The 15973-nt window shown below is 42.1% G+C and overlaps 1 protein-coding gene across 1 annotated transcript in view; it reads left to right on the top strand.

Moving 5' to 3' along the window:
* The window catches only part of ARHGEF26 (Rho guanine nucleotide exchange factor 26), a 229365-nt gene that overhangs the window by 39915 nt on the left and 173477 nt on the right, over positions 1–15973 (top strand). The window contains 1 exon segment of the mRNA XM_040349186.1: positions 3343–3485. Coding sequence (XP_040205120.1) covers positions 3343–3485 — 143 coding nt within the window.

The raw sequence follows: 15973 nt of genomic DNA, 5'->3' as shown, positions 1-15973 counted from the left end.
ACAAAGTAATTTACATGTATTGGCCAAAATGCATATCCCAATAACTGTAATAATTTTCTCATATATATAATGTATATGTGTTTTTTTTCTTCTAGTATTTAAGCTCTGAGAATAGCTCACGTGCAAAAAGAAAACCATATATAAAAAAAGAAAACCATATATAAAAACGTATTTGTCATGCTCCTTACTGGAGTTGCATCATGGGTTATACTGGGCTTCCACACATAAAGATGTACCACCTCAATGGAGAAGACAAGCATGCCTTAACCTAAAACATTGGGTAGCACCAATTATGGAGCATTTCACAGAGCTCCGAGCCGGTTGCTAGGACATGAATGGCTCATATACAAACACTGCTATGGCTGCATGGTGTCTTTATATTGGACGTTTGCCCATAGTTTAAAGTACAGCTTAATACGGTGTGACAGCAATACTTAACAAAATGTGCTGCTACAGTCTGCAAATTCAAGGCTTGCTTCTGCATCGGCTATCACAGCATGTTTTTTCAGCTCTAAATTCATCATAAGTAAATGTCACATTTGCTACTCCAAGATGTATGCGTGTTAAACAAAGAACAAACAAACAATAAAAAAAAAAAACACGGAATATGTATGTGTGTGTGTGTGTGTGTGTGTGTGTGAATGAATGAATGAATGAAAAACTTATAAAGCGCGGTGCATGCGAACTGAATCGCTTCTGGGCGCTAGTTGTTCGTGTCTCATGACATCAAAAGAGCAGAGTTTTGATCCGTCTTCTGAAAGTCAGGTGGTTTTCCTCCAACCGAATGCTGGTTGGTAAAGCGTTCCATAGTCTAGGACCCTGAAAAGCAAACCTTCTTTCTCCTTTGGACTTGTATTTGGTTTTTGGTACCCTGACCAGATTTTGGTCGGTGGATCGCAGAACGCGATTCGAATTGTGAGGTTCTATCTTGTCGCAAAGATATTGCGGAGCCTTCCCATGGATGCACTTATGTGTCAGGCAGAGTGCTTTAAATGCAATTCTGTCTTTTACTGGCAGCCAGTGAAGGGTTCTCAACGAGTCAAGTGTGTGTGTGTGTGTGTGTGTGTGTGTGTATATAGTATCTCACAAAAGTGAGTACACCCCTCACATTTTTGTAAATATTTTATTATATCTTTTCATGTGACAACACTGAAGAAATTACACTTCGCTACAATGTAAAGTAGTGAGTGTACAGCTTGTATAACAGTGTACATTTGTTGTCCCCTCAAAATAACTCGACACACAGCCATTAATGTCGAAACCGCTGGCAACAAAAGTACACCCCTAAGTGAAAATGTCCAAATTGGGCACAGTTAGCCACCCCCCTCCTGGTGTCATGTGACTCATTAGTGATACAAGGTCTCAGGTGTGAATGGGGAGCAGGTGTGTTAAATTTGGTGTTATCGTTCTCACTCTCTCATACTGGTCACTGGAAGTTCAACATGACACCTCATGGCAAAGAACTCTGAGGATCTAAAAAAAATAATTGTTGCTCTACATGAAGATGGCCTAGGCCAGGGATAAGCAATTAGCGGACCTCCAGCTGTTGCAGAACTACATGTCCCATGAGGCATAGCAAGACTCTGACAGCAACAAGCATGACACCCAAAGGCAGAGGCATGATGGGATTTGTAGTTTTGGAACAGCTGGAGGTCATATCCCTGGCCTAGGCTATAAGAAGATTGCCTAGACCCTGAAACTGAGCTGCAGTATAGTGCCAAGACCTTACAGCGGTTTAACAGGACAGGTTCCACTTGGAACAGGCCTCGCCATGGTCGGCCAAAGAAGTTGAGTGCACATGCTCAGCATCATTTCCAGAGGTTGTCTTTGAGAAATGGATATATGCGTGCTGCCAGCATTGCTGCAGAGGCTTAAGGGGGGGGGGGGGCAGCCTGTCGGTGCTCCGACCATGCGCCGCACACTGCATCAAATTGGTCTGCATGACTGTCATCCCAGAAGAAAGCCTCTTCTAAGGATGATGCACAAGAAAGCCTGCAAACAGTTTGTTGAAGACAAGCAGACCAAGTACATAGATTACTGGAGCCATGCAATGTGGTCTGATGAGACCAAGATAAAACTAATTTTGGTTCAGATGGTGTCATGCATGTGTCAACAACCAGGTGAGGAGTACAAAGACAAGTGTATCTTGCCTATAGTCAAGCATGACCTAAACCATGGGTGCTCAACCCGTGGCCCTCCAGCTGTTGTGTAACTACAAGTCCCATCAAACCTTTGGGAGGCATGCTTGTAACTGTCAGCAGCTTGCAATGCCTTATGGGACTTTTAGTTCCACAACAGCTGGAGGGCCATGGGTTGAGTACCCATGACCTAACCCCTATTGAACATGTGGGGCATACTTGAACGGAAAGTAGAGGAGTGCAAGGTCTCTAACATCCACCAGCTCCGTGATGTCGTCATGGAGGAGTGAAAGAGACTCCAGTGGCAACCTGTGAATTTCTGGTGAACTCCATGCCCAAGAGGGTTAAGGCAGTACTGGAAAATAATGTTGGCCTCACAAAATATTGACACTTTGGGCCCAATTTGGACATTTTCACTTAGGGGTGTACTCACATTTTGCCAGCGGTTGTGTGTTGAGTTATATTGAGGGGGCAGCAAATTTACACTGTTATACAAGCTGTACACTCACTACTTTACATTGTAGCAAGGTGTCATTTCTTCAGTGTTGTCACATAAAACAATATAATATATTTTAAAAAATGTGAGGGGTGCAATGCATTTTCACATGTTTGCTTTAAACCTGGAGTTCTTTATTTTTGGGAACCTTACTGGTTCAGTTATAAGTTTTGATGCACTTGGACAACTGCGGATAAATTAGTAGGCTCTGCTAGAAAAATAAACTATCTTTGGATGTCTCCATTGCTTCTGCTTCCAAAGTTTGAAGTGTTTGCCATTTTTACTGTTAAATATCCGTTGTCAAAGAAGCTTCCCAAAAGTACATGGGCAGTAGCGACACTCGTTCAGTGTTCTATTGCATGCGTTCGGTATTGACAGGAAGCACATCTATTTTTAACCGCGATTCCTCCCTCTCATTTTTCATCTGCCCCCAGCATGCCATAGAATTATCCATTTATAATACAATGTCTCTGTGCGCATATCGGTGTATACAAACATTCCTATTTTTAACTTGACATTGGGCCTATAGTTTCCATGATGTATATGCTATGCTGAAATGTATGTTTAACTTGTAAAACACATGGGATGGCATTTTTATTTTATTTTCTGACTTTTCCTTTGTTCAGGGATGAGCTGATTTGTTTTTAATGTGATTTATATTGTTTTTCTTGACTTGTTTTAGTAAAATAAAATCTACATTACTTTCAGAAAATGCAGTCTTATACCAGAACTACAAAGAGAAAGCCCTGGATAATGACTCAGATGAGGATGCTGAATCCAAAGAGCCAAAAGAAGATCGGATCATTGTACAGTATAGACCCCTGAGGTCAACATGGAGTCAGTTGTCCGTGGTATGTAAATTATCTATCTCTATCTATCTATCTATCTATCTATCTACCATGTTTCCCTGAAAATAAGCCCGGGTCTTCTATGAATTTTTTTCAACAAAAGACCCAGTAGGGCTTATTTTCAGGGTAGGGCTTGTCATGTGCTGTCTTCTCTCCCCATCCTTCTCCCTGCCTGTCGGAAATCCCCAGTGGAACGGAGTTAAAAGTGGCTGTCAACTCATAAAATGCACTGTATTACAGCCCTATACAATGTAAAGTGTGTACCATACCTTCCTACAGTGCCTTCCTCTGCGTTTCCGTGACCCACCTGATTGGTCTTCCATGCTCCGAGCACTGCAGAGGGAGGGGGGCCTGGGATCCCCAGCTGACAGAAGGAGAGCAGCAGGGGATCAGCTGAGCGCCTCTAGGCACTTCCATGACCCGCGTGATCAGTCTTTTCCCGCTCTGAGCTCTGCAGAGGGAGGGGGGCCTGAGATCCCCCGCTGACAGCTGGCGGAAGAGGAGGAAAACAGCGGGGGATCAGCTGAGCGGCACCACAACAAACGTATTCACCACAGAAACATACACAGTCTAGACCACACAACACAAACCTTCCCAGCTAGGGCTTATTTTCTGGGTAGGGCTTATTTTTTGGGGAAAACGGATGGCTATTATATATATATTTCTCTTTTTTTACCAGTAAGCTAAAAATATTCTTTTGATGAACCAGTTTTGTTATTTATAAGTTGTGTTGTGAGATGTGGACCGCATTTGTGAGTTTTCTGTTCACTAAACCCCCTCACTGGCCAAGCAGTAGTATATACTAGAGGTCAGAGTTCAGTGATATTGGAGTGGATGGTAAGTCTACATTCTCTGCTCAGGTGAGTTAGGTAGCCCTTGATGAGTATTTTTTCTCGTTCAGCCAGCTTGTTGAGCAAAACAAAATGTACTTGGTTCCTGCATGCACACATTTTGAAGTTCTCCGCCGTTAGAATACACTGATCAGCGCAGCCAACTATTGCCGATCATGCCAGGAAAATCCAAAAGCGTAGTTGTACAGAAGTCCAATCTGTAGATCTGTTCAACTAATTCCCCATAGATGAATTGAATTTCACTGATACCTGATGAGCCCAGCTGAATTTTGATCCAGAAGTGGTTGTAGAGATATCGATCTATAGATCGACTTCTGTACAGCTAGCCTGTTGAATAAATGCTATTCAGTGTATTCTGAGTAAAGCTCAGCAGGAATGATCCCCCCCCCCCCATCCACCTTGATGGGCAATTCGGGTCTGTTCTTTCAATCAACCCGCTTAATCATCTATGGGCTGCTTTAGGCTTTTATGAACAGCATCTGACCTAAATATCACTAGCTACAATCAAGCATAATGATCACATGGAATTTGTAAGGAACATTCACATTGGAAAAAATAATTAATGCTTTCACTGTACATGCTTTGAAATTTGGACCCATTTACTAAGGCAGGACTTCAGTCTGTTTGGGTAACTGGTGATTGTTGAGATCTATGGCATGAGAAACATGGCAGTGAAGAGTTGGCCACACGTGTCTGCCATTTCAGAAACATATTTGGCTTCTAACAAATGTTCATGTTATTTTAGCTTTTACTTCTACTTTTATTTAAAATGATTTGCTGTTTTCACCTAGAAAGTGGGAAAACTGTTATCTGCCTTACATTTTTGCATCTCTTTATGGCGACTAACCTCACTTTTAGGGGCTACTCTCAAATCCCTTGCAAATCACTTTGGAGTACGGTAGCTCCACTCAAGTACATCCTTCCTGCCCAGTTTGTGTATGTGAACAGGGGACATTGATCATCTCAAGACAATGTTTGCCTCAAACTTCAAGTAACCTTTACCATATCCCCATAGGTCCCGTCTAATTCCCCATGATGCTCCTAGAAATGTAGGTACATATCTGATGCCTTGCCCTAGGTAGGTACCTTGGGTAACTGGCACACTCTTCCCCACCAATGCTTTGGTGAAATCCCCAAATCTCTTATGGCATAATCTGGTTCTTGATCACATGCCAATCATATCAGAAATTAAAGGCATTACATAGTTACATAGTAGTTACATAGTTAGTCAGGTTAAAAAAAGACACAAGTCAATCAAGTTTAACCATAAGAAATAAAATAATAATAATATCATACAATCACATATACCCAATTCTATACCCACAGTTGGTCCAGAGGAAGGCAAAAAAAACCCAGCAAAGCATGATCCAATTTGCTACAGCAAGGGAAAAAATGATTTCCTGATCCCCCGAGAGGTAATCTGATATTCCCCAGATCAACTTTACCTATAAATGTTAGTACCCAGTTATATTCTGTATGTTTACGAAAGTATCCAGGCCTTTCTTAAAGCACTTTACTGAGCTTGCCAGAACCACCTCTGCATGGAGTCTGTTCCACATTTTCACAGCTCTTACTGTGAAGAAACCTTTCCGTATTTGGAGGTGAAATCTCCTTTCCTCTAGACGTAAAGAGTGCCCCCTTGTCCTCAGTGTTGACCGTAAAGCGAATAACTCAACACCAAGTTCACTATATGGACCCCTTATATATTTGTACATGTTGATTTATATCCCCCCTTAATTGTACACTTTTTTTTTAATTGTTGTTTTTAACCAGGTAGTTGTGTAGTTATATTTCCTGTGTCGTTTGTTTGCCTTGCCCTGTAATGATGGGCTCACTTGTGGCTGCGGTTTATAGTGCTATGGTTGATCATTTACCCTATGTCCAGGTATTGATTCATAGCTTGTCCCCATTTCCTAAAGGTACAGACTGCTTCTTGTTCTGTGGGAAATGTGGGAGTACTAAAAACTCATCTTGTTCCTTTATTGCTCCAATGATTGTGACTTTTTCAGATCCAATTACTATGCAGCTTTCACCTGCAGTGCACTCGACCGAGATACCCAGGGGCTGTGGCATGTGTAGTTTCTTTACAGGAAGTGTCAGTTCTCAGACTACAGCCAGAGGTCATACATTAACCTCTGTATGGTCATGTCCCGTCCCTCATGTTTCATCACAAACAGAAATGACAAGAAGGAATGTGAGGATTTACTCTACTATAGGCACCATGCAAGTGCAAGTAGAAAGGTTTATAATGCCTTTAGATGTATTCCTCAGTTATATTGGGTTGGGGCATTTAAAATCATCCCAGTCCATCCACAATGTGTACCTTCATACTCTTTGCATTTTACTGCCATATAAAACTTAGGGAAGATTTTATCAACAGTATGGTTTGGAGGGAAAAACTTAAAAAAAAAAAAAAATATATATATATATATATATATATATATATATATATATATATATATATATATATATATATATATATATATATATATATATATATATATATATATATATATATATATATATATATATATATATATATATATATATATATATATATATATATATATATATATATATATATATATATATATATATATATATATATATATATATATATATATATATATATATATATATATATATATATATATTACAGTCATGTTAAAGGTAGATTTGTACCACAGAGCACGTGTCTGTGCATATGTGTTGACATTTGCTAGTGATGTGCACTGTGGTGATTGCCCCCTTATTTCAGAATTCTGGCCAAAGTTTACTGAATTTGTAAAGCTTTTACTTTATCAATCATCTATAATTTAAAAATATACACTCACCGGACACTTTATTAGGTACACCTTGCTAATAGAGGGTTGGACCCCCTTTTGCCTTTAGAATTGCCTTAATTCTTTGTGGCATAGATTCCCCTCTAAGTCACAGAATCATTGCTAAGTGGTTACATAATCTAGGCCTTATATACTACAACTGCAGGCTCATGTACATGAAAGGAGAGTTCATCCAAATGTAAGATTTTGAACCGTTACATCCTTGTGTGCTTATGTCTCCCATAAGATTCCTCATACTGTTGAACGTATCTGTCTTGTTGTTGGTGCACCCTGTTTGCTTGGATGATCAACCCAGGCACAAGGTTGTTCTATTTTTTGCAAAATCAATAAAAAGAAACTTAAAAGAAAATTGCCTTTTTAAAATTGGACCTAAAACCACTATAGATGTGTTTCTCCCCATTTAACAGTTGCCTACCCAGAAATACCACGAAGACCTCTCCAATAGATTCCTGTTGGCAGGACTCCAGGTAGCAGTGATCCTCTGCTTCCTGAATTCTTGGGTGCCTAAAATGGTGCAAAATCTGACGGGGACCGCGATTGGCTGAACCTCTGTAGTCCGTTTTTTAATGTAGGTCCAACAATATCTATGGATATAATAAGAAATATACTGCCAGCCTTTTGTGATGAAAATTATTGTAGACGCTGCAGACGAAAACTTTCACTACAAAGAACGTTTGCCATCACTCTCTTCTTCCAGTGTAGTGCAGCATCAGATTACATTTACTACTAGTTAGTGACAGTTCACATCAGCCACTGACAGTGGGAAAATAATTCTTTGTAAAGTTGGCCATACATGGGTAGAATTCCTTTCAAAATAAATGTGATTTCTGAATGTTCCTTTCCAATGGTTAAGTACAATTGATGATGAGTTGTGTTGCAACCGTAGCAGCAAAAAATAAAAAATAAAGGCACAGAATGGAAACATTTTCTCGAACAGACATAATTCTACCAGCGAATGTGGTCTTCATTTAGGAGATTCCATTTATCTGGTAATTGAAATTTTGAAGAACTTTTGACATTTGTCAAGCCTCTGGTGTTATCAAATATACTGATGAGATTTTTCGTACGACAGTTGCAAGTCCTACCTGTGTATGGCCAGTTTAAGGCTGTCGTGAACAACCAGATTAGTTGGGAAACTTTAATGTGAAATTTGGGACTCAGTGGGGGTTACTGTATTTATCGGCGTATACCGCGCACTTTTTTCCCCTTAAAATCAGGGGAAAATCGTGGGTGCGCGATATACGCCGATCCCCACTCTCTCTCCGAGAGCCGAGTGTACTGCGCACTCATCTAGGCTCGGCCACGCTCGGCTCCGCCCACCGCAGCCTAGAGCCGAGCGTACTGCGCACTTGGCTAGGCTTGGCCACGCGGGAGGAGCCGAGAGAAGCCGAACACACAGGAAATCTGGCTCCTCTCGGCTTGTGCCAAAATCCAAAAGCGAACACCGGACACGCTCACCTGGATGGAGGCCGCAGACAGACACCTCGCAAGGAAGCCGCAGATGGACACCCACAAGGCCGCCGGACATGGCCGCTGATGGACGCAGGGCAAAAATGTAAGTTTTCTTTTTTCTTTTTTACCTTGCTAAGCTAAGGGTGCACGTTATATGCCGGGGCGCGGTATACACTGATAAATACGGTATTTACAAAAGACAAATCCACTTTGCACTACAAGTGCACTGCAACTGCACTTGAAAGTGCAGTCGCTGTAGATCTGAGGGGGACATGCAAGTAAAATAAAAAAAATGAATTTTTGCTTTTACATAATTGATGATAAAATTAATAGAGCTTCCCCTAATTTCAAAGTTTCCCCTTAGATCTACAGCGACTGCACTTACAAGTGCGCTTGTAGTGCAAAGTGGATTTGCCTTTCATAAATAACCCCCAGTGTGTGTATATGGTTTGTAGGGCATTTATCAATATGAAAACAAATAGAGATAATGTGGGCTAGTGCCACATGATGCTTCTAGAAATGTGGCCCCAGATCTGATACTTTATTTCCATTAAATTGTCTTGCGCAACTGGCAAACTCTTCCCCACCAATGGCTTGGTGTAATCCCCAAATAGTCTCCAAATCTCGATCACATGGCTAGGATTTCAGAGAGCCATGTGTGAGCAAATCATGCATTTAAGATGGAATCCCAAGCACTACCTAACTAATCTTACAACTGTCTCCTCAAACCTTCCCATACCCTGCACACCCCAGTTGCATATGATCTCTCTTGTGTCAACCAGAGAAGAAATAGTGATCTGACCCTGGCTGGTAATGCTTGGGAATATGACGTCAACCATAGGTTTCAATGGCCCATCCGCTGTCTGCTCTCCCCTACAACTGCTCTGTCACAGGGAAGCTGGATCCAGAGTGTCTTGAAAATGGGTAAGCATACAGATTTTTCTTACATAGGTTAGTCAGAATAGATGTTAGGAGGAGGAAATTGAAAATTAGTTAGGTGGTGCCTGGAATTCCACTTTGTTTCAATAATTTTTATTAAGGTTTTCCAAAACAATGTACAAAGGGCCAGATCCTCAAAAGGGATACGCAGGCGTATCTGCTGATATGCCTGCGTATCCCTGTTTCTATCTATGCGATTGATCCACAGAATCAGTTACGCATAGATATTCCTAAGATCCGGCAGGTGTAATAGTTTTACACTGTCGGATCTTAGGATGCAATACCTCGGCCGCAGCTGGGGGCATTTCTCGTCGAAATGCCGCTTTGGGTATGCAAATTAGCACTTACGGAGATCCACGAAGCGGTTTCCCTTTGTGAAGTCTCCGTAAGTTGTTAGTTTGCAAACGCAAAATTAGGGCTGCTTTTACAAAGTGTAAAGTTAGTACACCTTGTAAAAGTATACCCTTCTTTCCCGAGGCGATGTCAATTTTTTTTTTTACATTTTTTTTTTTCCCGGCGCGATTCACAAAACTCGGCGCAACGTAATTTTGCGCAATGCACGTCGGGAAAATCCGCTCAATTAAGTATGGTACATGTACCTATCTCAACCAATAATCTTAAACTGGACACTGTACCACTGTGTATATAACCTGAGGCAGGTTCTCAAGCCTTGGCCCTGGCGTATGTTCCACCCACTGGGAAGAACCAGCTCCCCATCTGACTATTGGGGGTGGAATTGCACTTTAAATATATTCATTAGTTATATTGGGATGGAGCATTCAAATCATTTAAAGTGGAGCTCCACCCTACTTTACAACTTTGCTTAAATATTATCGCTGCAATGTGTTAATTACTAAACCGCCTGTTTTTTTTTAATCCACTGTACCTTATTAATCCTTTGTTACTGGCCGCTTCCTGTATATGGATTCATCGGGGAGTGTGCGGGTATTCCGTCACTTCCTCGATGCCACAATGTCTCCTGGGAGCTTTTGTCATTGTTCCCAGGAGACATTGCGGAGGCCTGCCGCGAGTTATCGCGGGATTTAGAAAGAACTTGCTTAAAGTTTTTTTCTAAATCCCGCGATAACTCGTGGCAGGCCTCCGCAATGACAAAAACTCCCAGGAGACATTGTGGCATCGAGGAAGTGACAGGCACCCATCGTTTTCACTAATAATGAACTGGACAGTGGCATCAAAATTCCAAGATGCTACTGTCATTACCTATGTTAATATGATGGTGTGTTTTCAAAAATACATAATTATTTTTAGATATCTGTGGCAAATATAGTGTCTATTTCAAAAGAGCTAAGTGTAAAAATGATACATTTGCTTTAAATAGCATTTTAGAGAATGAGCAATAAAAGGAATGAAAAGATACGTGTTAGTTGTGCGGTAAGATTTTTCCCATAGTTAGCTGAGGGGAAGAAGGAATAGTTTGTGTCACCCATCCTTTGTCCCTCTGTACACAACAAAGTGATTCTTTGTGGATAGAGAGGAGGGGAAGGTCTGGCCTCATGCTGAGGGGAGCAGTAAAAGACCTTGGGAAGTTCTGTAGTAGCAGAGAAGAGGTTTAGTGTGTGAGGTACAGTGTGTGTAATGGGTTTTGTTAGCGGGTAATTGACATGCAGGATCCATTGGACGAAGATTGTGTTTTAACTGAGTGGGAGCCAGGCTTATTTTTCTATGTATTTGATTCAGAAAGCAGCTGAACTGGATTTTGTTTTGCTGGGCCGACGAACTCCAATGTGTTATGCAAGTGTACTGAAGATACTTTACTGTTGGTCCCAATTGTAAACTCATTTTATCAAATACAACTTTAGAAAGTGCCACGGCTAAACAAGAGAAGTCAATAGGTTTCCCAATCCAACAGGGTAGATGGACATATCCCCCCCCCCCCACTTGCCATTGTATTATCATACCTGCAGCTGTCAAAATACCAAAACAGTGACTGCAACCGAGAACTTGCCATCAGTCGCAACCCATAGTTTAAAGGGGGTTATAAAAGTTTGTTTTTTATTTTCTAAATAGGTTCCTTTAAGCTAGTGCATTGTTGGTTCACTTACCTTTTCCTTCAATTTTCCTTCTAAATGTTTTTTTTTCTTTGTCTGAATTTCTCACTTCCTGTTCCTCCTCAGTAAGCTGTTCAGTAAGCTGTTCTGACTGACTTTCCACCGCTCGGATGATGGGGGCAAGCTTACTGAGGAGAAACAAGAAGTGAGAAATTCAGACAAAGAAAAAAATACATTTAGAAGGGAAATTGAAGGAAAAGGTAAGTGAACCAACAATGCACTAGCTTAAATGAACCCATTTACAAAATAAAAAACAAACCTTTACAACCCCTTTTAAATTGTAGCTGATTCATCAGAAATTTAGCAAAATTTTGAGCTGTGTATGGCCAAAATTATATATGTACAGGGGTCAGCAACCTAATGCATGCTTGGCAAAGTGGGCACACACCGCCATTTTTATGGGCACCTGGAAGATTATAAAGACACAAAAATCTATGAAATGATTTGATTTTTACCATTAAAACATGCCAGTAGTATAGTTTGTGAAATGTCGTCTAGTTTGCAGTCTATTGAGTTTACCAAACTCCTTTGAAAAGGTGTCTTTTGCATTACTCTCTGTATTTGGCTTCACATGTGAGCAACCAGTTTTATTCTCCCCTAATCACAGTGTTCAGTCCATCTCGAAGCTGACTTCCAACGGACAATTCAGAGTGCATGTCTGCAGCTAAAACGATCATCCTATAGACCAAATAAAGTACAACTGAGCAGTGAAGGACAACACCAGGGATCACAGTGAAACTGAAGTTCCGTTTACTGCTCAGTTAATGCAGTAGTAAACCTGCTGGAACATACTAGCACATTATGAAATGCTTACCTTAGAACAGTGGTTCTCAACCTTGCTAGTGCCGTGACCCCTTGATAAAATTTCACAAGTTATGGGAACCCCTAACAGTAAAATTATTTTCGTACCAAGTAATTTGTGCCCCTAACCCACAGACATTTAACGCTCCCCAAGTCCCTTCCACTCATACAGTATTGAACCCCCTTATGGTACATTTTAGGATGTACCACTCTTTGTTCTCCTTTCTTTCCCTTTTTACCTCTATCCTACATTTTAGTTTTTCCCCATCCCTCTCTCTAGCCATCTTTCTTGTTCTCTTATTCTTTCTCTCCCTTTCTTTGTTCCTCCCCCTCTTTTTCTCTCCCTTCCATGTATTCTCTATTTTTATGGTGAGGGGGGGGTTGAGTGGCAGTGCTGGCAGGAGTTGGGATGAGTGTCAGTGCTGGGGGGATGGGATCAGTGGCAGTGCTGGGGGGAGTTCTGATCAGTCAACTTAGGTGCTCTTGAAGGTCATCTGCTGATCTGAGAACTGTAGTGGGGACTTTTGATGGCAACTATAATCACAGGTAGTGTTACTCTCTGTGTCACTGGCTTTGTGGTGTCTCGTTGCAGAGACACCTATGCCGAAATCAGGAGATAGGGTGTCCTCCAGCCCCTCCCACTTCACATTCCTCACCAGTAAGCTGACTTCTTGTCTCTGCCGAACTGAATGGGCGGCTGCGAAGTGGCTGAGTGGGCGGGAGCGGGCTCCAGGGACAGCCCTGCTGGGCGGCCGCAAAAAGACTGGGAGAGCGGTGCAGGCTTCAGGATTCGGTGACCCCTGGCAAATCATCATTCGACCCCCGAGGGGGTCCCGACCCCCAGGTTGAGAACCACTGCCTTAGAACGAAGCCCTCAAGCCGCATACTGTCGAGGCTGACAGGGCTTCCATCTTTACCCGATCTACCTTCGGGATTCAAGTTCTTCCGGTCTTCTGATTGGCTAAGTGTTGACGTTACTCGTGCATGCATTACAGCCGCGGCACGGGGCTCTGAAGGGACGGCACAGGAATGCCGTCCCTTCAGAGCGCATTCGGTGGGATGTCACCGGCTGTCACCGGCTGCATGCAGTGTGAATAGCTCCCTAACAGTGCAAGTTTAGGAGATATTCACTGTCCTTACTATAGGCTTACCTGTAGGTGCAAGTTTAACCACTTCCCACCCAGCCTATGGCCGATTTACGTCCGGGAAGTGGTTCTGAAATCCTGACAGGACGTCCATGGGGGCGCGCAGCGCGGCGATCGGTGATGCGGGGTGTCAGTCTGACACCCTGCATCTCCGATCTCGGTAAAGAGCCTCCGGCGGAGGCGCTTTACCACGTGATCAGCCGTGTCCAATCACGGCTGATCACGATGTAAACCGGAAGAGCAGTTGATGGCTCTTCCTCACTCGCATCTGACAGACGTGAGTATAGGACAGCCGATCGGCGGCTCTCCTGACAGGGGGGGCCAAACAAAAAAAAAAAGCATTGAAAAAAAAAAGTCTTAAAAAAAAAAAAAGCTTTTTTAAAAAAAAATTATGCCAATCAGTGCCCACAAATGGGCACTGACTGGCAACATGGGTAGATCAGTGCCGCCCCACAATGTCCATCAGTGCCACCCCAAGTGTCCAGTGCCACCCCAAGTGTCCAGTGCCACCCCACAGTGTCCATCCATGCCCAGTGCCTACCTATCAGTGCCCATCTGTGCCACCCATAAGTATCCACCAGTGCCGCCCATGTGTGCCCATCAGTGCCGCCCATGTGTGCCCATCAGTGCCGCATACCAGCGCCGCCAATCAGTGCCACCTCATCTGTGCCCGTCAGTACTACCTCATCGATGTCCATCAGTGCCATCTCATCGGTGCCCATCAGTGCCGCCATATCAGTGCCTGTAATTGAAAGAGAAAACATACTTATTTACAAAAAAAATTACAGAAAAAAATAAAAACGTATTTTTTTTTCAAAATTTTCAGTCTTTTTTTAGTTGTTGCGCAAAAAACAAAAATCACAGAGGTGATCAAATACCACCAAAAGAAAGCTCTATTTGTGGGGAAAAAGGACGCCAATTTTGTTTGGGAGCCACGTCGCACGACCGCGCAATTGCCATTCAAAGTGCGACAGTGCTGAAAGCTTAAAATTGGCTTGGGCGGGAAGGTGCGTAAGTACCTGGTATGGAAGTGGTTAAAAAAAAAAAAAAAAAAGACTTTGCTACCATTTTTTATGGTAAATATATAAGACCTGTATAATAATAAATCTGAACCTGTTTTGTGTGTGCACCTATATAATAATGATCGAGTTTAACTTGCCAGTGTAGCAGTACGATTATGAGTTCATAAAACTGAAAAATAAACTACGGTTGTAATTGACACATAATGTGCAAAAGGTTGCTGATCCTTGGTATAGTCTGTGTGTTTGTGTTTAAGTGGTTGTTATGCATGTAAGAAAAAACAGGTTTTTCTGCTTGGGGATAATTGACGATATACATTTTAGTACTGAATCATCTGATTTAATTTGTATGCCTTATGGGGGGAATTTTTCACATTTTAACAAGCCATGGGACTAAACCATGCATTGGTTGCAAAAGTTCACATAGTTCAGTGCTTAAAGGAGTTGTAAAGGTAAAACATTTTTTCCCTAAATAGCTTCCCTTACCTTAGTGCAGTTCTCCTTCACTTACCTCATCCTTCCATTTTGCTTTTAAATGTCCTTATTTCTTCTGAGAAATCCTCACTTCCTGTTCTTCTTCTGTCTGTAACTCCACACAGTAATGCAAGGCTTTCTCCCTGGTGTGGAGTGTCGATCTCGCCCCCTCCCTTGGACTACATGAGGGTCAGGACGCTCTCTACGTTGCATATGGAGAAAAGAGCGTGTGTTAGTGGGTGTCCTGACTCTCCTGTAGTCCAAGGGAGGGGGCGAGCACGACACTCCACACCAGGGAGAAAGCCTTGCATTACTGTGTGGAGTTACAGACAGAAGAACAGGAAGTGAGGATTTCTCAGAAGAAATAAGGACATTTAAAAGCAAAATGGAAGGATGATGTAAGTGAAGGAGGACTACACTAAGGTAAAGGAAGCTATTTAGGGTAAAAATTGTACCTTTACAACCCCTTTAATCCCTGAGTGATCGTCTTCCTTTTTTTTTTTCACATTATTAAAATGAACCTGTTTTGGGAATTTTAGGGCAAACTAACTGATTAGCAGGAACCCCTCAGTGTTTGTACTTGTCTTTTTACTTGCTCCTTTGGCTCCCTGTTCACCAGCTAACCCCCCAAAGAAAATTTAGGGGAAGCATAGAATACTCTTTACTATTTTCCATAATGCAGTGCTGAGTGCCTGAAAAGGCTATTGCCAAGTCCAAGTGCTGTCACTGGAAAGCATTTGGAGGATCCTGAGCCCTGTGTAAGCTCTTCAGATTTATTCCAGGACTTAAGCCTGGTACACACAATCGTATTTCCCGGCGGACAAAGCGTAGGACTTTTGTCCGAAGGGCGTTGCCCAGGAACTTGTATTGCACACAAACAGCAAAATTGTCAGCCAAC

The sequence above is a fragment of the Rana temporaria genome, chromosome 4 (genome assembly GCF_905171775.1).
Source record: "Rana temporaria chromosome 4, aRanTem1.1, whole genome shotgun sequence".
NCBI classification, from domain to species: domain Eukaryota; kingdom Metazoa; phylum Chordata; class Amphibia; order Anura; family Ranidae; genus Rana; species Rana temporaria.
The sequence above is the reverse complement of the archived record's forward strand: the minus strand, read 5'-3'. Positions and strand labels throughout refer to the sequence as shown.